General features: G+C 45.5%; 1 protein-coding gene across 2 annotated transcripts in view; it reads left to right on the top strand.

The window, feature by feature from the left end:
• Positions 1-25,329, top strand: part of chn2 (chimerin 2) — a 47,927-nt gene that overhangs the window by 15,517 nt on the left and 7,081 nt on the right. For both annotated transcript variants that reach the window (XM_083640111.1, XM_083640112.1), the window contains 6 exons: positions 210-265; positions 7,410-7,441; positions 8,258-8,371; positions 10,100-10,370; positions 17,267-17,353; positions 19,851-19,935. In XM_083640111.1, the coding sequence (XP_083496237.1) occupies positions 210-265; positions 7,410-7,441; positions 8,258-8,371; positions 10,100-10,370; positions 17,267-17,353; positions 19,851-19,935 (645 nt within the window). The remainder of the gene's footprint in view (positions 1-209; positions 266-7,409; positions 7,442-8,257; positions 8,372-10,099; positions 10,371-17,266; positions 17,354-19,850; positions 19,936-25,329) is intronic.

Raw genomic sequence — 25,329 nt, 5'->3', positions numbered from 1 at the left:
CGGGGCAATGTCACAAACTGGACTTGAGGAGATTTAGCAATGAGGTGGAGACATGCTGTGTGTCTTACTTCCTCTTTTGATGATATGCTGCTGAACGTGTTTTTGGATCATGAACTACTACAACATGTAACTGACGTGTTTCAAGTTTTGCACTGAGCTATGCACATAACTCAGAAGAGCCACATTAACAGCATGTATTTCTCCAACAGTGTACCAGCTACAGCAGGAGGCACCGAGGCCAAAGAGGATCACCTGCCCTCAGGAGGTCAGTACATCTGTACACAGACATGCTACAGGCTGCAGTGTATGGTCAGTACATCTGTACACAGGCGTGCTACAGGCTGCAGTGTATGGTCAGTACATCTGTACACAGGTGTGCTACAGGCTGCAGTGTATGGTCAGTACATCTGTCTGTACACAGGTGTGCTACAGGCTGCAGTGTATGGTCAGTACATCTGTCTGTACACAGGTGTGCTACAGGCTGCAGTGTATGGTCAGTACATCTGTCTGTACACAGGCGTGCTACAGGCTGCAGTGTATGGTCAGTACATCTGTACTAGGGGTGCTCCAAAAAATCGATTCTGAAAGGATCACGATTCTTAATGCCACGATTCCTGGATCGATTCCAAAATCCCAAGAATCGATTCTTCTTTGTATTGTATTTTTTTTTATTTTTTTATTTTTTTGTTACAGTGCACCTGAAGGCAACATGCAAGATACCGGCTGAATAAGTGTCCAAATGTTCATGTCAATTGTGTACTGTACTGCCATGGTGCCACCACCTCTTGCACTTAAGAACTCTGATTAATGTATTCCCCCCAAAATCTATAAATCCTTCTCAAAGTCTACAGATCCCCCCCAGCCTATAAATCCATCTTATCTGAAGAACATAAGGGGGGAATTCCCCCCTAGTTTGCAAAATGAATTTAGGCCCTGACTGTAATACTTCAGAAGTTGAATTTGAAGTTCAGCATTAATACATTTGTCATTTTTTGTCTTAGATTTACCTTTGTGTGTTATTGCAATATAAAACTACATAATTGAGAATCGATTCTAGATTCTGGAATCGAGAATCGTTGGAATCGAGAATCGTTGGAATCGAGAATCGTTGGAATCGAGAATCAATTCTGGAATCAGATCGTGACCCCAGGAATCGGAATCGGATCGGATCGTGGCTTAGCCGGATCGGAGCACCCCAAATCTGTACACAGGTGTGCTACAGGCTGCAGTGTATGGTCAGTACATCTGTACACAGGTGTGCTACAGGCTGCAGTGTATGGTCAGTACATCTGTACACAGGTGTGCTACAGGCTGCAGTATATGTTCAAATCAAAGACACAGACATCAAGTCCTGTGTTAATGAAGGAGTCTGGAGGTTCTGTGGGATTGTTGTTGTTCTTGTTCTTGTTACGGTATTATTATTATTAGTATTATTATTATATTATTGTTATTGTTATTATTATTATTATTATTGTTATTATTACTATTACTATTACTATTATTATCATTATAATTATTATCATTATTGCATTTCCACGATTTGGACAGCTGACAGAGAATGGATAACATCCAAGAGTCTGTTGGAGTATATAAAACCAGCAGGTCACAATTATGTGGTGTGCACCTCAGCCAGCTGAGCCACCAGTAACAGTTCACCCCATTTCTTTATTTTGAAGGGAATAGTGTTTTCCCAGGATAACATTTCTCCTTTCAGCAAAGCAGAAGTGGCCATCCAATAATTTGAAGATCACAAAATGATGTTTGACATGTTGCCAATACATTTTCAATAAACCAGTTATGATCCTAATTCCTAACTGAGATTAAGAGCATCTGCAGTGGCAACTGAGATGGTGTTTTCGACTGTTTTGTAGGCTATAGACCACACATGGGCAAAATACGGCGCGGGCGCCACCTGTGTGGCCCGCGATGGAATTGCAAAAAAATATTTTTTTTACACACACAGTGCACCTGAACGCAACATGCAAGATACCCGCTGAATAAGTGTCCAAATGTTCATGTCATATTCTGGCCAATACTCCACTTCTGTTATAGCATTTCAGTCTGGAATATGGAATCTTTCAATAATCTTTATGACTAAAAGGCTACATTGAAGTAGAAATTTAAATCACTCAAATAACTCATTGGTTTTGGATCTATTTAGCTTCAAGACTGCATTTTTGTTCGTGTGGCCCTCAACACAGGCTTTGATCATCCCGGGACACTTACTGATATATACTGAAATTAACCCACTCATATTCCGGTTTATTTCAAGAAAAACATTTCAGCTAGTGGAAATTCTAATTGGCTGGTAACTTTAAAATCTAGCAGCCATATTGGCAGGTGGTCAAAAAAGTTAATTTCAAGCCCTGAGAGCAGGTGGTGACATAGGAGTGAGTGAGAAAGGGATCAAATATTGGTGGTTAAGACTGAATAATGACATCACAACTGTTCATTTAAAATGAGTTATTCCTCTAAACCTGGCTTCAAATGCACCAAATTGTTCACGCTGGCGCCGTTCGGCCCTCAGCAAAACCTGGTAGCGAGGAAATTGTTTGTGGCCCTCTCTATCATCAAAGTTACCCATTCCTGGGTCACGGCATGACAATATTTGTTCGGCCCCCGGCAACAATCTGGGTTTCTCATGTGGCCCCCCCATGAAAAATAATTGCCCACCCCTGCTATAGACGGCCTGGATAATGAGTTCACTGCATTATGCTGGTAGTGTTTAGCACTGACAGGGCTCTTTACAAGATGACTTGATCAAAGTCATGCCAGATAAAGCACCCCATATCATTACAGTGAAGGATGTCTTTATGCTGGCATGTCCATTAGAAAGGCCCAAACTGCCCCAGTATGACACTGGTGATACACTATACACCACCAGTATGACACAGTGGTGATACACTATACACCACCAGTATGACACAGTGATGATACACTATACACCACCAGTATGACACAGTGGTGATACACTACACACCACCAGTATGACACAGTGATGATACACTATACACCACCAGTATGACACAGTGGTGATACACTATACACCACCAGTATGACACAGTGGTGATACACTATACACCACCAGCATGACACAGTGATGATACACTATACACCACCAGTATGACACAGTGGTGATACACTATACACCACCAGTATGACACAGTGATGATACACTATACACCACCAGTATGACACAGTGATGATACACTATACACCACCAGTATGACACAGTGGTGATACACTATACACCACCAGTATGACACAGTGGTGATACACTACACACCACCAGTATGACACAGTGGTGATACACTATACACCACCAGTATGACACAGTGGTGATACACTACACACCACCAGTATGACACAGTGGTGATACACTATACACCACCAGTATGACACACTGATGATACACTATACACCACCAGTATGACACAGTGGTGATACACTATACACCACCAGTATGACACAGTGGTGATACACTACACACCACCAGTATGACACAGTGGTGATACACTATACACCACCAGTATGACACAGTGGTGATACACTATACACCACCAGTATGACACAGTGGTGATACACTATACACCACCAGTATGACACAGTGGTGATACACTACACACCACCAGTATGACACAGTGGTGATACACTATACACCACCAGTATGACACAGTGGTGATACACTACACACCACCAGTATGACACAGTGGTGATACACTATACACCACCAGTATGACACACTGATGATACACTATACACCACCAGTATGACACACTGATGATACACTATACACCACCAGCATGACACAGTGATGATACACTACACACCACCAGTATGACACAGTGATGATACACTACACACCACCAGTATGACACAGTGGTGATACACTATACACCACCAGTATGACACAGTGGTGATACACTATACACCACCAGTATGACACAGTGGTGATACACTATACACCACCAGTATGACACAGTGGTGATACACTACACACCACCAGTATGACACAGTGGTGATACACTATACACCACCAGTACCACACAGTGGTGATACACTATACACCACCAGTACCACACAGTGGTGATACACTATACACCACCAGTACCACACAGTGATGATACACTATACACCACCAGTACCACACAGTGGTGATACACTATACACCACCAGTACCACACAGTGATGATACACTATACACCACCAGCATGACACAGTGATGATACACTATACACCACCAGTATGACACAGTGATGATACACTATACACCACCAGTATGACACAGTGGTGATACACTATACACCACCAGTATGACACAGTGGTGATACACTACACACCACCAGTATGACACAGTGGTGATACACTATACACCACCAGTATGACACAGTGGTGATACACTATACACCACCAGTATGACACAGTGATGATACACTATACACCACCAGTATGACACAGTGGTGATACACTATACACCACCAGTACGACACAGTGATGATACACTATACACCACCAGTACCACACAGTGATGATACACTATACACCACCAGTATGACACAGTGGTGATACACTATACACCACCAGTATGACACAGTGGTGATACACTATACACCACCAGTATGACACAGTGGTGATACACTATACACCACCAGTATGACACAGTGGTGATACACTATACACCACCAGTATGACACAGTGGTGATACGCTACACACCACCAGTATGACACAGTGGTGATACACTATACACCACCAGTATGACACAGTGATGATACACTATACACCACCAGTATGACACAGTGATGATACACTATACACCACCAGTATGACACAGTGATGATACACTATACACCACCAGTATGACACAGTGGTGATACACTATACACCACCAGTATGACACAGTGATGATACACTATACACCACCAGTATGACACAGTGGTGATACACTATACACCACAAGTATGACACAGTGGTGATACACTATACACCACCAGTATGACACAGTGATGATACACTATACACCACCAGTATGACACAGTGGTGATACACTATACACCACAAGTATGACACAGTGGTGATACACTATACACCACCAGTATGACACAGTGATGATACACTATACACCACCAGTATGACACAGCACTATACACCACCAGTATGACACAGTGGTGATACGCTACCCACCACCAGTATGACACAGTGGTGATACACTATACACCACCAGTATGACACAGTGATGATACACTATACACCACCAGTATGACACAGTGATGATACTCTATACACCACCAGTATGACACAGTGGTGATACACTATACACCACCAGTATGACACAGTGGTGATACACTATACACCACCAGTATGACACAGTGGTGATACGCTACCCACCACCAGTATGACACAGTGGTGATACACTATACACCACCAGTATGACACAGTGATGATACACTATACACCACCAGTATGACACAGTGATGATACTCTATACACCACCAGTATGACACAGTGGTGATACACTATACACCACCAGTATGACACAGTGGTGATACACTATACACCACCAGTATGACACAGTGATGATACACTATACACCACCAGTATGACACAGTGATGATACACTATACACCACCAGTATGACACAGTGGTGATACACTATACACCACCAGTATGACACAGTGATGATACACTATACACCACCAGTATGACACAGTGGTGATACACTATACACCACCAGTATGACACAGTGGTGATACACTATACACCACCAGTATGACACAGTGGTGATACACTATACACCACCAGTATGACACAGTGGTGATACACTATACACCACCAGTATGACACAGTGATGATACACTACACACCACCAGTATGACACAGTGGTGATACACTATACACCACCAGTATGACACAGTGGTGATACACTATACACCACCAGTATGACACAGTGATGATACACTATACACCACCAGTATGACACAGTGATGATACACTATACACCACCAGTATGACACAGTGGTGATACACTATACACCACCAGTATGACACAGTGGTGATACACTATACACCACCAGTATGACACAGTGGTGATACACTATACACCACCAGTATGACACAGTGGTGATACACTATACACCACCAGTACCACACAGTGATGATACACTATACACCACCAGTATGACACAGTGGTGATACACTATACACCACCAGTATGACACAGTGGTGATACACTATACACCACCAGTATGACACAGTGATGATACACTATACACCACCAGTATGACACAGTGGTGATACACTATACACCACCAGTATGACACTGGTGATACACTATACACCACCAGCATGACACAGTGATGATACACTATACACCACCAGCATGACACAGTGATGATACACTATACACCACCAGTATGACACAGTGGTGATACACTATACACCACCAGTATGACACAGTGGTGATACACTATACACCACCAGTATGACACAGTGATGATACACTATACACCACCAGTATGACACAGTGGTGATACACTATACACCACCAGTATGACACTGGTGATACACTATACACCACCAGTATGACACAGTGATGATACACTATACACCACCAGTATGACACAGTGGTGATACACTATACACCACCAGTATGACACAGTGGTGATACACTACACACCACCAGTATGACACAGTGATGATACACTATACACCACCAGTATGACACAGTGGTGATACACTATACACCACCAGTATGACACAGTGATGATACACTACACACCACCAGTATGACACAGTGATGATACACTATACACCACCAGCATGACACAGTGATGATACACTATACACCACCAGTATGACACAGTGGTGATACACTATACACCACCAGTATGACACAGTGGTGATACACTACACACCACCAGATGACACAGTGATGATACACTATACACCACCAGTATGACACAGTGGTGATACACTATACACCACCAGTATGACACAGTGGTGATACACTATACACCACCAGTATGACACAGTGATGATACACTATACACCACCAGTATGACACAGTGGTGATACACTATACACCACCAGTATGACACAGTGATGATACACTATACACCACCAGTATGACACAGTGGTGATACACTATACACCACCAGTATGACACACTGGTGATACACTATACACCACCAGTATGACACTGAATATTACATTTCACAGCTGGCCATCAATCAGCAGTGTTTTTGTTGTTTTGCACTGTCTAATCCACCTCCACACTCTGTGGGCAACAGAGATAATGTGTCCTGTGGTGTAGAGCCCTTTATCTTTCTTGCTGTCAGAACAATTGGCAATGCCATTTAAGTGAGCTTTCATATCAGATCACTCCAGCCAATATGTCTTCTCTGCTTTACAGATGGAGAGCAGACCCAAATATTATGGCAGAGAGTGAGTGTCATTTAATTATTGTTGTTGTTTTTTATACCTTTTCCCAATATGCCTGTGCTGAGAGTAGCTGTGTTTTATCATAATTGTCTAGCATTAGATGTGGTTAGGGGTTTTAAGACTTGTGGGTGGGTGGGTGGGTGGTTCTGGCTTTGTGCGTATGTCTGTGTGTATTTATTTCCATGTGTGTGTGTGAGAGAGCTCTGATAAGATGCTCTCAATAAGAGTGTGAGATTAACACCTAAAATGTACGTGTGTGCGTGTGTGTGTGTGTGTGTGTGTGTGTGTGTGTGTGTCTGTGTGTGTGTGTGGGGGGGTGTGTGTGTGTGTGGGTTAGGGATGTAACGATAACCGGTTTTAAATGATAACCTTGATAAAATTCCTTACGATAACCGTACCGTTTCAAATTTTCATTATCATTAAAACCGTGGTACCATGATTACCATGATTACAGTGCTTTGAAAAACATGGTAAATACTGTCCATCATCAACCAAAGTTGGCAACAGTCCCACAGATGCAAACGTGCAGCCTTAGAGAAATGATTTCAGTGAGTGTATCAATCCTTTTTGGGTCTGACTTTTCAATATAAAACGTTGTAAAATGATTTCAGTGAGTCTCTCAGTACTTTTTGAACATTTTCAGCATTTTTTTACTAATACCGTGATAATACGATAACCGTGATATGATAATTTTGGTCACGATAATCGTGATGTGAAATTGTCATATCGTTACATCTCTAGTGTGGGTGTGTGGGTGTGTGGAGTTATTTATTTATTTGGATTATGGAGGAACTAAAGCGACCATGTTGTTTCTCACAGATTCCATGGCATGATCTCTCGAGAATATGCAGATGAGCTGCTGGGGGGTGCAGAGGGTGCTTACCTCATCAGAGAGAGCCAAAGACAGCCAGGGACACACACCTTGGCCTTAAGGTATTAACACCGTCAGTATGCAGCACAGGTAGTGCAGCGATTGATTCCCTGCCTACCAACACGAGGGTCGCAGGTTTGAGCCCCCGTGTTACCTCCGGCTTGGTTGGGTGTCTATCCAGGCACAGTTGGCCTTGTCTGCGGATGGGAAGCTGGATTAAAGTGAAATTTATGGTCGGTCAAAACCCTCGCCGTAGGCCTACGCCATGGCCGGCGTGCCTGGTCTGCAGTTACCCCAAAAATTGTACTCGACACAGCTGACGTGAACAGTGCAAGTATACTCTAATGTAGATGGGGAGATAACAGGAGAGAGTGAAAGCTATGACCAAGTATATACACTACATTCTCTCCTTGGGCTAACTTCTAGTCACTGAAATCATAGTGAAATCACACAATTGACTCATTTTGCTGGGGAATCCCCTGGGACCCCTTTGTCAAGCTGCTATGTCTAGCTGCCGCCGGCAACATCCTAAACTCAAAGCTACGTTGAAACATGTTTATACTGGTCAGTGTCACTGCACTAGTAACCTCGCGTCACCAGGCTCTTCTCGGCGAGAAAGAGCCTGGCTTCCGCTCACAATTGATTTTGTCACCCTACCTGGTTCCGCCCTAGAGCCCACCCTAGACCGGATGGGCAGCGTTTCTAGCTCGTCAACTTTTACGTTAAAGCCCCATTCAGTAACTTTTCCAAGCGCCCTCTGCGTGCATTAGTATCGATAACGATATCGCCGTTCAAAGTCAACAAAACACAGCGCCAGAAGCTCTATGTACATGTTGTGACATCGGGTACTCACCACGTGATGAAATAATAATCCATAGTTCCGTGAAACATCATTTTCGTAGCAAATCCGAATCGAGTTACTTCCTTGTTTTCATGAACACAGCGCTTCCGCTGTACAGCGCATGCGCGCATGCTTTTCTTTTCTCTTTTTCTTGCTACGGGACGTGGCAGACAAACTGCTTAGTCCCAGTGCTGGCCAATGGAGGGCGGTGTGGGATAAATAAAGACGAGGGTCTCCCTGTTACAAGTCAATCTACCATGTCCTGTGACTAAAAAACTGATATATTACAGTAAAAAATGTCAAAAATCTTACTGATTGGGGCTTTAACTTGACAATTTGACCCAAGTATCAGAACGGCAAACAACAAAAAAGATGGACGTACCGAACAAAGTTTTTGAAGAAGTTCTTTTAGAAACATTGCGGATTCACAATCTCACATATTTTAAGCCAATACAGAAGCTTTGCATCAGACAATTAATCGAGGCAAGAGACGTCAAGCTAACGGCAACAAATACGTTTTTTGGCACACTGCCTTCCGGTGTTCATTCTGGTTCCGTGGTTTACGCCCCATGACAAAAAGCGGGGTGAAAGTTGCCCAGACTACTGCACTAGTGCCTTCTCTGGTCGGCTGCGGGCTACAACTCCCCCCAGATCGGCAGAGGGGGTGGAGCAACGACCGGGACAGCAGGAGAATTGGCCACTCACTCACTCACTCACTCACGCACTCACTCACTCACTCACTCACTCACTCACGCACTCACTCACTCACTCACTCACGCACTCACTCACTCACGCACTCACTCACTCACTCACGCACTCACTCACTCACTCACTCACTCATCACTCACTCACTCATCACTCACGCACTCACTCACTCACTCATCACTCACTCACTCACTCACTCCACTCCCCCCCCTCCCTTCCTCCATGTCTATGTATCCCAATCTAGGTTTGGGCACCAGACCCTGAATTACAGATTATTTAACGACGGGAAGCACTTTGTGGGGGAGAAGAGGTTCGAGTCAGTGCATGACCTGGTGACGGATGGCCTCATCACGCTCTACATCGAGACCAAGGCAGCAGAGTACATCGCCAAAATGACCACCAACCCCATCTACGAGCATCTGGGCTACACGTCGCTGCTCAAGGACAAGATGGTGCACAGGCTGAGCCGGGGACGCACGGAGCCGCGCAGAGTCACCTTCCAGAGAGACGATAGGGTGAGTCCACATTCAAGCTTGACTTGTATGTTTGGGGTAACAAGGTGGCCTAATGAATATGGAGTGGGAGTATCTGGGTTCAAGCTAGCCTAGGTAAACCCAGCCCCCACGTGACCTGCTCTCTCAGTTCCCAGTCACCTAGTGACTGAGAGCAGGTCTGAGAGCAGGTCACGTGGGGGATGGGTTTACCCAAGCTAGGTTCAAGCCTCCATGTCAGCAAGCATCCACCCTACTGAAGTGTCCTCGAGCAAGACACTGACCACCCACCACCAATCAAGCAAGCAAGCAAGCAAGCAATCAATCAATCAATCAAGCAATCAATCAATCAAGCAATCAATCAATCAATCAATCAATCAATATTGCCTGAAATTTAGCATTCAATATCTCTAAAATATAGAGGAACTGGTTTGGAAAATTGTTACAATATAAGCTCTGTTATCCTGAAAGTACCACAATTAGTTTGAATTATTTGGTACTACTAATTTTACAAGAGTAGGTGTTCCTTTTTTCAAATGCTGGCTCATTTGGACCAATACTTTTCAAATTCATTGACATTCCAACATGTGCAAAATAGTATCCGCCCTTTGACATATTAACATGATTTCGAAAACCACTTCCCTATTATGAAGCATTCATACCTACAGTAAGACTAGCGTGCTTCTGGAGAGGACACGTTCTCTGGGACTGTGAGAGTGAGGTACATTATCCCCGCAGCCCTTGGGTGTGTTGTCTTCTGCCATGCTTCATCGCCTCCTCTGAAAGGTAATGATGACCGAGGGGACTGGGACTTTGCTCTGACTGCCATGCGTATCAGACACTGATCTTGGGCGAGACAAATTGCACATTGTAGTCATTTGTACTGACGAGCTGTTGTTGAACGACCGTCTGTGAATGATTTACCAGTCCGGAAGGTGTATGTCTGTTTTCTGTCTGGGGAAGACACATAACTATCCCTCCACTAGGTGGCAGTCTAAACTACAATCAATCCCCCCCCTCTCTCTCTTGCCTGATGCTGGAATTGAGATTCACAAGGCTCTTATTATGAATAGATGAGATTGTTTTCATAGCCTTTTCTTCTTCTGAGAAAATGTCTTTCATAAGTTGTACCCTTTATGTGTTCTTCAGTTTTAAGAAAGGATTTATTGCTTTGGGCCGGATCAACTTGCCAGCTGATATTTTGTCAGCTTGACGGTCAGTCAGTCAGTGACAGAGACATGACAGTTCTGTCAGCAGGAGCATCGCTTTCCACACTGTTATCATCATCAGTCTTCAATCTGCTCTTTGTGGCTTGAAAGATGAATGCAGCCATTTTGGATCTAATGGCCTTTGGTCAGTAGTCTGTGGACTTTTGGAGATTCCAAATGAGCTGAGTACTTCACATGCCACTCTCATCCTCTAGGACAGGGCTTTCCAAAGTCTGAGACTGTGGGCCTCCCCTCAGACAAAGCTTGGACAAAGCCCCTAACCCTTCATGATTATCGATCCCATTGCCACTCAACGATTGTGCCAAGATAACCCGATGTTGCTGTTTGACATACTTCAGACTACACCAAATACATCAAAAGGTCTGTCTGAAGGCATGTATTTGTATCTGGGAAAGTGAGAAAACTACTGTATCAATGAAGTATCTCTTTAACCAAACCATGCACATTTAGGCTATTATATATTATCTCATTTTGATCATTTATGTATTAACTAATGTCATATTTTTTCACGTCCATTCACTGAGCCTTCCCTGAGACTGTCTGGAGCCCCCCTTGGGGAGGCCCACCTCCCACTTTGAAAACCCCTGCTCTAGGAAGATGAGCCAATGAGCAGAGACCTGCCCTCATTAGTGTCCTAAAAGACATGCAGACTAAAGGACATTTGCGTAACACAAGCTTCTAAGCTCATCAAATAATGGCAATGGGTTTCGCTCTGCACTGTTTGTTTGCAGCAATGACACTGGGATTTCATGGACCGTGAATGCGAACTACAGTAAGCTCCCTGTTTCAAGTACAAATATGGAGCCTGGCTCTAGTGTAAATCTCAGATGATCAGTTATCCGTGTGCTTTTGTCAATCTGACTTCACTGCATTCATCCATGAGAATGTGAGTGAGTGATAGCTCCGATGATAGCAGCCTTTCAACACAGACTGGGTCCAATGACCCGACGCTGTGGGTTTCTTTCCTCTTTAGAAGTTCATGTTTACCAATTACACAGCCACACCCTCAGGCGTCAGAGGCACAGTAGCCTCACTGTATAGTAGGCCTAGTCACTTTCACACGTATTTACTTGGTGTCAGGTTGATACCTCCGTATTGCCATGAGTGCAAAGACTTGTAGGAGTAAAATCCTCCTGGAAGATGTGAGAGATGCTTCGCTCAAGCCGTAGAACAACCTCCTACAGTCTGTCTCCTTGTCTTCTCACACATGCTGGAAGTGCCTCAGTGGACAAACCTCACACTCGCCACACTGGTTTGGTCTCCAAGAAATGTGCTGAATAGGCTGGCCCGGTTGCATAACCTGGATTTTTATTTATTATTTTTTTAAAGAAATTATTGTCTTGTTTGTTAGCTTAATTTACGTGTTCCTCTCCCTGGAGCTTCCTGCAGTAAACATGTAAAACTAGTCAACAGCCATTCAAGTCTTTCAGTTGTAAAATGCAGAAATGCTGCTCTCCACAGTGCTGTAAGCGTACATTTCCAATAGCAGACTTTTAGTAGTGATTATTTATTTTCGGCCTCAGAAGACAGTTCCATTCTCTATAGAGAGGCAAAGTGACCGCCTACTTCCTGCTTCAGCACTGTACCAGAGATTTTTATCTGCCATTTATTTTCCCATAGACATTTCGTAAAATGCTTATAAAAATAGTTTTACTTCGTCAAACCAAACGGTTCAGCTATATTTAGAATCGGGAGAGACCATAGAACATTTCACTGGGACCAGAACTTTAAAAAACGACATAGAAAAAATATTTTCTTTAAATCCGCATTTTTTTTTAACGTTTTGGTCCAAGTGAAATGGTATGTGGTCTCTCCTGTTTCTAAATATATCTGAACCGTTTGGTTGGAACAAGTAAAACTATTTGTATAAGCATTTTACGAAATGACTATGGGAAAATAAATGGCGGTTGAAAATCTCTGGTACAGTGCTGAAGCAGGAAGTAGGCGGTCACTTTGCCTCTCTATTGAAACCATTTGACAAAGGGGCTGTCACTTCCAGTTTAACGCACAATATTCTCTCACTACTGTACCCTTCACAGAAGCTCTATTTGTCTGTTTGCCGTAGAGAAGTTGTTAGGGTTGCTTTGTTTGGGAGACGTGCGTTGTTGTGTCCTGCCGTTCTCACTGTGACAGTGGTTTCTCCCGTGCTTCCACGCTCTCTCACACAGTCACAACAGAGTCCACTCAGCTGTGCTCTCACAGAGCTTCGGGGGAAGAAAAGAGCCAGGCCATTGAAAAGAATGCGGGGCTTGTAGTCTGACCACCTTTTGTGTCCTTTCTTCCCAGCTCTTCTTTAGGAGACAAGAAGCCATCTGCCCTAGGGACAAAAGAGCACAGCCCTCCTCTCTCTTTATATTCTCTCAGCCCCCCTTCCCCATTCTGCTCCCTCAGATGGCTAAAATATCTCCTCCTCGTACGTCTCCTCTGATTTAGCCATGGAGCTGGTATGACATGGCATGGCATGTGAAGGTCCTTTCAGAGGATGTTCACCACAATGACAAAAATGTCCTCACCTGTCCTGTCACTCCCTCAGCCATCGCTGGGTTAACGGTCGCTCTCAGACAGCAGTTCCTATGTGGAGGCGTGGCTGCTCCCTAAAAGACCCCCAAAGAGATTTTTAACAGAGCTTCTGTGTCTATCAGGCCTGTACGCTGCCACTCCTCACATTGATCTCAGCTTTGCAGCTCTCCTCTAGGGTTCCAGCACTCCACTGTCATTTCTCTTGCTTTTATTCTCACAAATCTTACACTTACTTACTTTCTGACCTTCGCTCGTTGTTTCAAGCAACAGTTTCCCTACTTTGTGACTCATTTTCTCTCCTGTATTCTTCATTAAATGTTATATTATATTATGTCTTTCCATTTGCAGGCTTTGCTATCTGCAATTTTCCGCTGATAGTTAGACATAATACTGTATATTGCAGGTATTTCATATCTGTATGATGTACAGTTTGCAGTGCTGACAGTGTCCTATGGTCCCTCAATTCAGAGTTGGTTGATTAACTAGATGAGCAGAAACACTTTTAGTGCTGCTGACTTGATGTTTACAAGCGGAGCAAAAAGGGACAAATGCAGCATGGACACAGCAACAGCCCCCCGCTGGCAAAACATATGGCTACAGGCCTTGAAAATGAGCTCGCTGTGGGATTTCACTTGGATTTGGGCACTGCGGGATTATGCCCTGACTAAGGATTATGGCGCTAATCCCTCCCAATCCCAGTAGATGGTCTGGTTCTGCTGGTGGACTGACAGCAGAGTGATTGGTGGGAGTAGTCTGCAGTCAGAGTGTCTGCAGGCTCCAGTATGCACGGCGGTGTGGGGAATTCCACCAGCTGACTGACCTAGCTTGAGGTCAACATCCAGTAGATTTAAGAGGGCACAGCCGCGGCTCCGGCAGGCCAAAGAATCTGGGTCTGGCGGTTGAGTATTATCTCCAGTGAAGTGAGGTGGAGTGTGTCCGGAAGGTGACGTGCTGATGGGAGTGTGCTCCATGCTATAGAGAGGGTGATGGGAGTGTGCTCCGTGCTACAGAGAGGGTGATGGGAGTGTGCTCTGTGCTATAGAGAGGGTGATGGGAGTGTGCTCCATGCTATAGAGAGGGTGATGGGAGTGTGCTCCGTGCTACAGAGAGGGTGATGGGAGTGTGCTCTGTGCTATAGAGAGGGCGATGGGAGTGTGCTCCGTGCTATAGAGAGGGTGATGAGAGGGTGATGGGAGTGTGCTCTGTGCTATAGAGAGGGTGATGGGAGGGCGATGGGAGTGTGCTCCGTGCTATAGAGAGGGTGATGAGAGGGTGATGGGAGTGTGCTCCGTGCTACAGAGAGGGTGATGGGAGTGTGCTCCGTGCTATAGAGAGGGTGATGGGAGTGTGCTCTGTGCTATAGAGAGGGTGATGGGAGTGTGCTCCGTGCTATAGAGAGGGTGATGAGAGGGTGATGGGAGTGTGCTCCGTGCTATAGAGAGGGTGATGGGAGTGTGCTCCGTGCTATAGAGAGGGTGATGGGAGTGTGCTCTGTGCTATAGAGAGGGTGATGGGAGTGTGCTCCGTGCTATAGAGAGGGTGATGAGAGGGTGATGGGAGTGTGCTCCGTGCTACAGAGAGGGTGATGGGAGTGTGCTCCGTGCTACAGAGAGGGTGATGGGAGTGTGCTCCATGCTATAGAGAGGGTGATGGGAGTGTGCTCTGTGCTATAGAGAGGGTGATGGGAGGGTGCTCCGTGCTATAGAGAGGGTGATGGGAGGGTGCTCTGTGCTATAGAGAGGGTGATGGGAGTGTGCTCTGTGCTATAGAGAGGGTGATGGGAGGGTGCTCCGTGCTATAGAGAGGGTGATGGGAGGGTGCTCTGTGCTATAGAGAGGGTGATGGGAGTGTGCTCTGTGCTATAGAGAGGGTGATGGGAGTGTGCTCCGTGCTACAGAGAGGGTGATGGGAGTGTGCTCCGTGCTATAGAGAGGGTGATGGGAGTGTGCACTGTGCTATAGAGAGAGTGATGGGAGTGTGCTCCGTGCTATAGAGAGGGTGATGGGAGTGTGCTCCGTGCTATAGAGAGGGTGATGGGAGTGTGCTCTGTGCTATAGAGAGAGTGATGGGAGTGTGCTCCGTACTATAGAGAGGGTGATGAGAGGGTGATGGGAGTGTGCTCCGTGCTATAGAGAGGGTGATGGGAGTGTGCTCCGTACTATAGAGAGGGTGATGAGAGGGTGATGGGAGTGTGGTCCATGCTATAGAGAGGGTGATGGGAGTGTGCTCCGTGCTACAGAGAGGGTGATGAGAGGGTGATGGGAGTGTGCTCCGTGCTATAGAGAGGGTGATGGGAGTGTGCTCCGTGCTATAGAGAGGGTGATGGGAGTGTGCTCCGTGCTATAGAGAGGGTGATGGGAGTGTGCTCCGTGCTATAGAGAGGGTGATGGGAGTGTGCTCCGTGCTACAGAGAGGGTGATGAGAGAGGGTGATGGGAGGGTGATGGGAGTGTGCTCCGTGCTATAGAGAGGGTGATGGGAGGGTGATGGGAGTGTGCTCTGTGCTATAGAGAGTGTGATGGGAGGGTGATGGGAGTGTGCTCTGTGCTATAGAGAGGGTGATGGGAGTGTGCTCTGTGCTATAGAGAGGGTGATGGGAGTGTGCTCCGTGCTACAGAGAGGGTGTCTGGACCATTGACCCTGCTTTAGAGAGCTGTTGAGCTGTGTGAAGCGGCCCTGACAGCAGCACCCGCCTCCCTCCTGGCCCCTCCCCATCAGGGACCCTGTTCTCTTCTCTCTCTTCCCTTTCTGGGCGTGTGAAAGAGAGCCATTGTGCGAGGCACACTCCTGCCCCCGGGGGCCGCCCACTAGCAGACCCTCCCTCTCCCCCCACACTCCTGCCTCTGGACTCAGATCAGATGCATCCTGGCTGTCATCAGTCACCCTCCTGGGTCAGAGGAGAGTGGAGCGTATAGCTGCCGTGTCTGTGCTTTGGCGCTCTCCCCTCCACACCGTTCCACCAGAGGAGATGGAGAGCCTGTGGGAGCCCGAGCAGACGGCCATGGCAGTGCAAGACAGCCGAGGAGGTTTAGGAGCGGAGCTGATAACGCACAAGGCGAAAAGGCAGGAGAGGAAGCGTCAGGAGCTGCTGGCTTTGGCTCTGGGAGTCAAACTAGGGAGGAAGGGAACTCTCCTGTGGAAGCCTATTAAACTGTTGGCCTCCTGTCCACAGATCTCCTCCCCTCTGGTCCGGCCGAGTCCTGCCTTGAAAGACAGCCCAGAGAAGCAGTGCTCCTATGAGAAAATACACAACTTCAAGGTGAGCAACTGTTCATGTAACTCAAAGGATGTGTGGTGAGTGACGGCTTTAAAGGCCCTGTGTTCACACCTTGGTTTGATCCGCCCCTCAGGAAATAATACAATCACACAACACAGTTTTTCATTATAATGTTAAAAGAATCTCCAGAAAAGGAGCTTTTACACAGTTTTCTTTTGCCTCAGAAGTTGTGAACAGTTTAACTTTGTGCTTACCCCAGAGCTTATCGGCCGTATCAGCCGCTGGCTCATCCCGTTCTTAACACATTGACTGCCAGCCGTTTTTTTTTTGCTGTAGGTAGCTTCTGCCAGGCCGTTTTTTGAGGATTCTGGCTCATTTTAAAAGAGCCGAGGATTCTTTTCTGCTTGGAGTTTGTGAACACAAAGTTCAGAAAAGTACTAATAGAATGTGTGCTTTCTCTGTCTAAAAGAGTTAGTTTGTAGAGTTAGTAGTTATGTAGATATTAGCCGTTGAGTACAGCAACCCTTATCCCAGAAAGCATAGTGGGTTTTGATCTTAGTTTAACAGTGTGCTTATCCCAGAGAGCATAGTGTGTTTTGATCTTAGTTTTAACTGTGTGCTTATCCCAGAAAGCATAGTGTGTTTTGATCTTAGTTTTAACTGTGTGCTTATCCCAGAAAGCATAGTGGGTTTTGATCTTAGTTTTAACTGTGTGCTTATCCCAGAAAGCATAGTGGGGTTTGATCTTAGTTTAACAGTGTGCTTATCCCAGAAAGCATAGTGTGTTTTGATCTTAGTTTTAACTGTGTGCTTATCCCAGAAAGCATAGTGGGTTTTGATCTTAGTTTAACAGTGTGCTTATCCCAGAGAGCATAGTGTGTTTTGATCTTAGTTTTAACTGTGTGCTTATCCCAGAGAGCATAGTGGCTTTTGATCTTAGTTTAACAGTGTGCTTATCCCAGAAAGCATAGTGTGTTTTGATCTTAGTTTTAACAGTGTGCTTATCCCAGAAAGCATAGTGTGTTTTGATCTCAGTTTTAACTGTGTGCTTATCCCAGAAAGCATAGTGTGTTTTGATCTTAGTTTTAACTGTGTGCTTATCCCAGAAAGCATAGTGGGTTTTGATCTTAGTTTTAACTGTGTGCTTATCCCAGAAAGCATAGTGTGTTTTGATCTTAGTTTTAACTGTGTGCTTATCCCAGAAAGCATAGTGTGTTTTGATCTTAGTTTTAACTGTGTGCTTATCCCAGAAAGCATAGTGGCTTTTGATCTTAGTTTTAACAGTGTGCTTATCCCAGAGAGCATAGTGTGTTTTGATCTTAGTTTTAACTGTGTGCTTATCCCAGAAAGCATAGTGGGTTTTGATCTTAGTTTAACAGTGTGCTTATCCCAGAAAGCATAGTGGGTTTTGATCTTAGTTTAACAGTGTGCTTATCCCAGAGAGCATAGTGGGTTTTGATCTTAGTTTAACAGTGTGCTTATCCCAGAGAGCATAGTGGGTTTTGATCTTAGTTTAACAGTGTGCTTATCCCAGAGAGCATAGTGTGTGTTGATCTTAGTTTTAACTGTGTGCTTATCCCAGAAAGCATAGTGTGTTTTGATCTTAGTTTAACAGTGTGCTTATCCCAGAAAGCATAGTGTGTTTTGATCTTAGTTTAACAGTGTGCTTATCCCAGAAAGCATAGTGTGTTTTGATCTTGTCATGAGAACACATACAGCTGTCACCCATATGCATCGAGCGTGTCTAATGAATACACCCAACCCATTAACAGCACAACCCATTGATCATCATTGATTTTCCAGCTCTTAGACTCCTTTCTCTCTGACGCTGTTGATTTTGTGTAAAAAAAAAAAAAAAAAAAAGTTACACAGTAGATTTGTCTGCTGTCAGTTACATAGTGTAAGTAAGTGCATGGTACAAAGTGAAAAGGAGAATAGAGTTATAAATGTATAAATGTAAGGCACATGGATACTCTGCCTCTGGGCACCTAAACATTCTTGTAATTGTATCTGGGGTTTCAGTTAACCTGCAGGTTAAAAGAGCCCCCAGCTTTTTGTACACTTCCCCTTTGAAAAAGAACAAAAACTATCCACTCGCCACCTGTTGCCTGCCCTCTTCACTCATCAGTCTACCTCTAACTTAATGAAAGTGTGTGTGTGTGTGTGTGTGTGTGTGTGTGTGTGTGTGTGTGTGTGTGTGTGTGTGTGTGTGTGTGTGTGTGTGTGTGTGTGTGTGTGTGTGTGTGTGTGTGTGTGTGTATTGCCCCCATGTACCTGGATTTTAAGGGTGCAGATGCACATGAACAGATGCATGCACATTATTGTAAATCCTTTAATCTGCCTTGTATATACAAATGTGGCCACATTTGGCTAGGGGTCCCATCCACTCTAGCCTGAGATCAGAGGGTAATCTCTATGCAGCCCATCTAAAGAGAGGTTCTCCTGTTTTGACTGGACATAGCAATGACTTGTGTGTGTATGTTAAGGACACTGACAATTTGTTTCTGCCTGTGTATAACCATGCTACCTCTAACCCCAGGTGCACACGTTCCGAGGGCCACACTGGTGCGAGTACTGCGCCAACTTCATGTGGGGCCTCATCGCCCAGGGCCTCCGCTGCTCAGGTACTGGAACCATCCTCATCTTCCACCTCAAAACTGCTTTTACCTCACATGATCCATCTGCTTGGACTATCACACAGGCCGTGGAGTATGCAAGTACAGTAATGTGTGATCTATGACCAACACTGTCCTGTCAAGGATGTTGAACTGCATAATATGAAAATGATTTGTTCCATGCGAATTAGTCCTAATCCCAGGTCCCTTGTTTGGTGCTTTAACATTCTTCTGTGACAGCTGTGATTAACTCATGAGAAAGAATGAGTTCACTCAGTCCCCTTTTCTGAGACGCACCGGTTGGGCGCAGTTCGTCAGCTGAAGCGCGGATTTCCCTCTGTAGCTGTGATTAACTATTTGAGCTCCTCCTGTCATTAACAATCTATAAACTGTTATTAACAATCTATAAACTTAAACTGTCATTAACAATCTATAAACTGTTATTAACAATCTATAAACTGTCATTAACAATCTATAAACTCAAACTGTCATTAACAATCTATAAACTGTTATTAACAATCTATAAACTGTCATTAACAATCTATAAACTGTCATTAACAATCTATAAACTGTCATTAACAATCTATAAACTGTCATTAACAATCTATAAACTGTTATTAACAATCTATAAACTGTCATTAACAATCTATAAACTCAAACTGTCATTAACAATCTATAAACTCAAACTGTCATTAACAATCTTAAACTGTCATTAACAATCTATAAACTGTCATTAACAATCTATAAACTCATTAACAATCTATAAACTGATGCCAGAACTTATTAAAGCACATCCTTGAGAAGAACCCAGTCAGGCAAAGTCATAGTATATACTGTACCTAGAACTATAATGGCTACCAGTTTCTTTGCACTCTCTGTCCCCCTCAAGAATATTTAGTTGCAGTGACACCAAAATAAAATAAAAAATATATGTTATATGTCTGCTATTTAAATTGAAAAAAGTGTTGCACACTCTAGCTCCATATGCATTTCTTTAATTGGCTGACGTTTCGGCCCTCTGGCCGTCTTCAAGATCAACAATAGTATGGACTACTTGCAGTCACAACAACAGTGATCAGGCACACCTGACATAAATCAGTTCATCCAATAGTGTAGGACAGGAAACCAAGATGCCCTACTCATTTCAGGAAGTAGTGGAGTTGTGCAAGTAGTCTATTGTGCAACACTTTTTTCAATTTAAGTTTGCTTCCAGTCGTCGGCACCACACGGCTTTTGGTGTGCGTTACTTTTCCTTTTATATATGTTTATTTATATCTTAATATATATTTATTTATCTATTTACCATTTCCATTTTTAAACTAGTTTTTACCAGTTTAAGACCGGACATGTGATGCAGTGTGGTGACACAATTTGTAGAATTAATTTCAAGTTATACTGTGCCACAAGTTTAGCATCATGGTATGACATGATTAAATATATGCTAAGTTTTAAAACTTACATCAAATAAAATGACAGAGTGCTTTAGAACTATGATAAAGCACTGGTCAAATCTGATTGTTGACTGAATATAGCAACAGAACTAACCGATTGATCGCATCACAGTTCACTGGGGATTTCAGGTTTTCATTGGTCACAAGATTCTTTCATTGCGCACATACATAATTCTGACACTGCCATGCCCGTTGAGAACTTGCGTTCTCCCTAAACAGAGTGTTTGTTGTTGAGGCATTCGCTATGCTGATAAGCCCCAGGCAAGCACTGGGATCATCGGATACCTCATGTGCTATGGGAAAACAGGAGAGACTTCTTTGTCATCTCTGGCTCGCCGTCTCTCCTCTATGTTGTCTTATCTCCTGCCTGACTGAGGACGAGGGCCCCACTCAGTAGACCAACAGTAGTGTGGCTCAGGCAGTCAGTAGACCAACAGTAGTGTGGCTCAGGCAGTAGACCAACAGTAGTGTGGCTCAGTCAGTAGACCAACAGTAGTGTGGCTCAGGCAGTAGACCAACAGTAGTGTGGCTCAGTCAGTAGACCAACAGTAGTGTGGCTCAGTCAGTAGACCAACAGTAGTGTGGCTCAGGCAGTAGACCAACAGTAGTGTGGCTCAGTCAGTAGACCAACAGTAGTGTGGCTCAGGCAGTCAGTAGACCAACAGTAGTGTGGCTCAGGCAGTCAGTAGACCAACAGTAGTGTGGCTCAGGCAGTAGACCAACAGTAGTGTGGCTCAGTCAGTAGACCAACAGTAGTGTGGCTCAGGCAGTCAGTAGACCAACAGTAGTGTGGCTCAGGCAGTCAGTAGACCAACAGTAGTGTGGCTCAGGCAGTAGACCAACAGTAGTGTGGCTCAGGCAGTAGACTAACAGTAGTGTGGCTCAGTCAGTAGACCAACAGTAGTGTGGCTCAGGCAGTAGACCAACAGTAGTGTGGCTCAGGCAGTAGACCAACAGTAGTGTGGCTCAGGCAGTAGACCAACAGTAGTGTGGCTCAGGCAGTCAGTAGACCAACAGTAGTGTGGCTCAGGCAGTAGACCAACAGTAGTGTGGCTCAGGCAGTCAGTAGACCAACAGTAGTGTGGCTCAGTCAATAGACCAACAGTAATGTGGCTCAGGCAGTAGACCAACAGTAGTGTGGCTCAGGCAGTCAGTAGACCAACAGTAGTGTGGCTCAGGCAGTCAGTAAACCAACAGTAGTGTGGCTCAGGCAGTCAGTAGACCAACAGTAGTGTGGCTCAGGCAGTAGACCAACAGTAATGTGGCTCAGGCAGTAGACCAACAGTAGTGTGGCTCAGGCAGTAGACCAACAGTAGTGTGGCTCAGGCAGTAGACCAACAGTAGTGTGGCTCAGTCAGTAGACCAACAGTAGTGTGGCTCAGGCAGTAGACCAACAGTAGTGTGGCTCAGGCAGTCAGTAGACCAACAGTAGTGTGGCTCAGGCAGTAGACCAACAGTAGTGTGGCTCAGGCAGTAGACCAACAGTAGTGTGGCTCAGTCAGTAGACCAACAGTAGTGTGGCTCAGGTAGGCAGTAGACCAACAGTAGTGTGGCTCAGGCAGTAGACCAACAGTAGTGTGGCTCAGGCAGTAGACCAACAGTAGTGTGGCTCAGTCAGTAGACCAACAGTAGTGTGGCTCAGGCAGTCAGTAGACCAACAGTAGTGTGGCTCAGGCAGTAGACCAACAGTAGTGTGGCTCAGGCAGTCAGTAGACCAACAGTAGTGTGGCTCAGTCAGTAGACCAACAGTAGTGTGGCTCAGGCAGTAGACCAACAGTAGTGTGGCTCAGGCAGTAGACCAACAGTAGTGTGGCTCAGGCAGTAGACCAACAGTAGTGTGGCTCAGTCAGTAGACCAACAGTAGTGTGGCTCAGGTAGTAGACCAACAGTAGTGTGGCTCAGGCAGTAGACCAACAGTAGTGTGGCTCAGGCAGTCAGTAGACCAACAGTAGTGTGGCTCAGGCAGTAGACTAACAGTAGTGTGGCTCAGTCAGTAGACCAACAGTAGTGTGGCTCAGTCAGTAGACCAACAGTAGTGTGGCTCAGGCAGTAGACCAACAGTAATGTGGCTCAGGCAGTAGACCAACAGTAGTGTGGCTCAGGCAGTCAGTAGACCAACAGTAGTGTGGCTCAGGCAGTGGACCAACAGTAGTGTGGCTCAGGCAGTAGACCAACAGTAGTGTGGCTCAGGCAGTAGACCAACAGTAGTGTGGCTCAGGCAGTAGACCAACAGTAGTGTGGCTCAGGCAGTCAGTAGACCAACAGTAGTGTGGCTCAGGCAGTAGACCAACAGTAGTGTGGCTCAGGCAGTAGACCAACAGTAGTGTGGCTCAGTCAGTAGACCAACAGTAGTGTGGCTCAGGTAGGCAGTAGACCAACAGTAGTGTGGCTCAGGCAGTAGACCAGCAGTAGTGTGGCTCAGGCAGTCAGTAGACCAACAGTAGTGTGGCTCAGGCAGTAGACCAACAGTAGTGTGGCTCAGGCAGTCAGTAGACCAACAGTAGTGTGGCTCAGGCAGTAGACCAACAGTAGTGTGGCTCAGGCAGTAGACCAACAGTAGTGTGGCTCAGGCAGTCAGTAGACCAACAGTAGTGTGGCTCAGTCAGTAGACCAACAGTAGTGTGGCTCAGGCAGTAGACCAACAGTAGTGTGGCTCAGGCAGTAGACCAACAGTAGTGTGGCTCAGGCAGTAGACCAACAGTAGTGTGGCTCAGTCAGTAGACCAACAGTAGTGTGGCTCAGGCAGTAGACCAACAGTAGTGTGGCTCAGGCAGTAGACCAACAGTAGTGTGGCTCAGGCAGTCAGTAGACCAACAGTAGTGTGGCTCAGGCAGTAGACTAACAGTAGTGTGGCTCAGTCAGTAGACCAACAGTAGTGTGGCTCAGTCAGTAGACCAACAGTAATGTGGCTCAGGCAGTAGACCAACAGTAGTGTGGCTCAGGCAGTAGACCAACAGTAGTGTGGCTCAGTCAGTAGACCAACAGTAGTGTGGCTCAGGCAGTAGACCAACAGTAGTGTGGCTCAGGCAGTCAGTAGACCAACAGTAGTGTGGCTCAGTCAGTAGACCAACAGTAGTGTGGCTCAGGCAGTAGACCAACAGTAGTGTGGCTCAGTCAGTAGACCAACAGTAGTGTGGCTCAGTCAGTAGACCAACAGTAGTGTGGCTCAGGCAGTAGACCAACAGTAGTGTGGCTCAGTCAGTAGACCAACAGTAGTGTGGCTCAGGCAGTAGACCAACAGTAGTGTGGCTCAGTCAGTAGACCAACAGTAGTGTGGCTCAGTCAGTAGACCAACAGTAGTGTGGCTCAGGCAGTAGACCAACAGTAGTGTGGCTCAGTCAGTAGACCAACAGTAGTGTGGCTCAGGCAGTCAGTAGACCAACAGTAGTGTGGCTCAGGCAGTCAGTAGACCAACAGTAGTGTGGCTCAGGCAGTAGACCAACAGTAGTGTGGCTCAGTCAGTAGACCAACAGTAGTGTGGCTCAGGCAGTCAGTAGACCAACAGTAGTGTGGCTCAGGCAGTCAGTAGACCAACAGTAGTGTGGCTCAGGCAGTAGACCAACAGTAGTGTGGCTCAGGCAGTAGACTAACAGTAGTGTGGCTCAGTCAGTAGACCAACAGTAGTGTGGCTCAGGCAGTAGACCAACAGTAGTGTGGCTCAGGCAGTAGACCAACAGTAGTGTGGCTCAGGCAGTAGACCAACAGTAGTGTGGCTCAGGCAGTCAGTAGACCAACAGTAGTGTGGCTCAGGCAGTAGACCAACAGTAGTGTGGCTCAGGCAGTCAGTAGACCAACAGTAGTGTGGCTCAGTCAATAGACCAACAGTAATGTGGCTCAGGCAGTAGACCAACAGTAGTGTGGCTCAGGCAGTCAGTAGACCAACAGTAGTGTGGCTCAGGCAGTCAGTAAACCAACAGTAGTGTGGCTCAGGCAGTCAGTAGACCAACAGTAG

This window comes from Poromitra crassiceps (genome assembly GCF_964638095.1).
Source record: "Poromitra crassiceps genome assembly, chromosome: 1".
Classification (NCBI taxonomy): domain Eukaryota; kingdom Metazoa; phylum Chordata; class Actinopteri; order Beryciformes; family Melamphaidae; genus Poromitra; species Poromitra crassiceps.
This window is presented reverse-complemented; position numbering and strand designations above follow the sequence as displayed.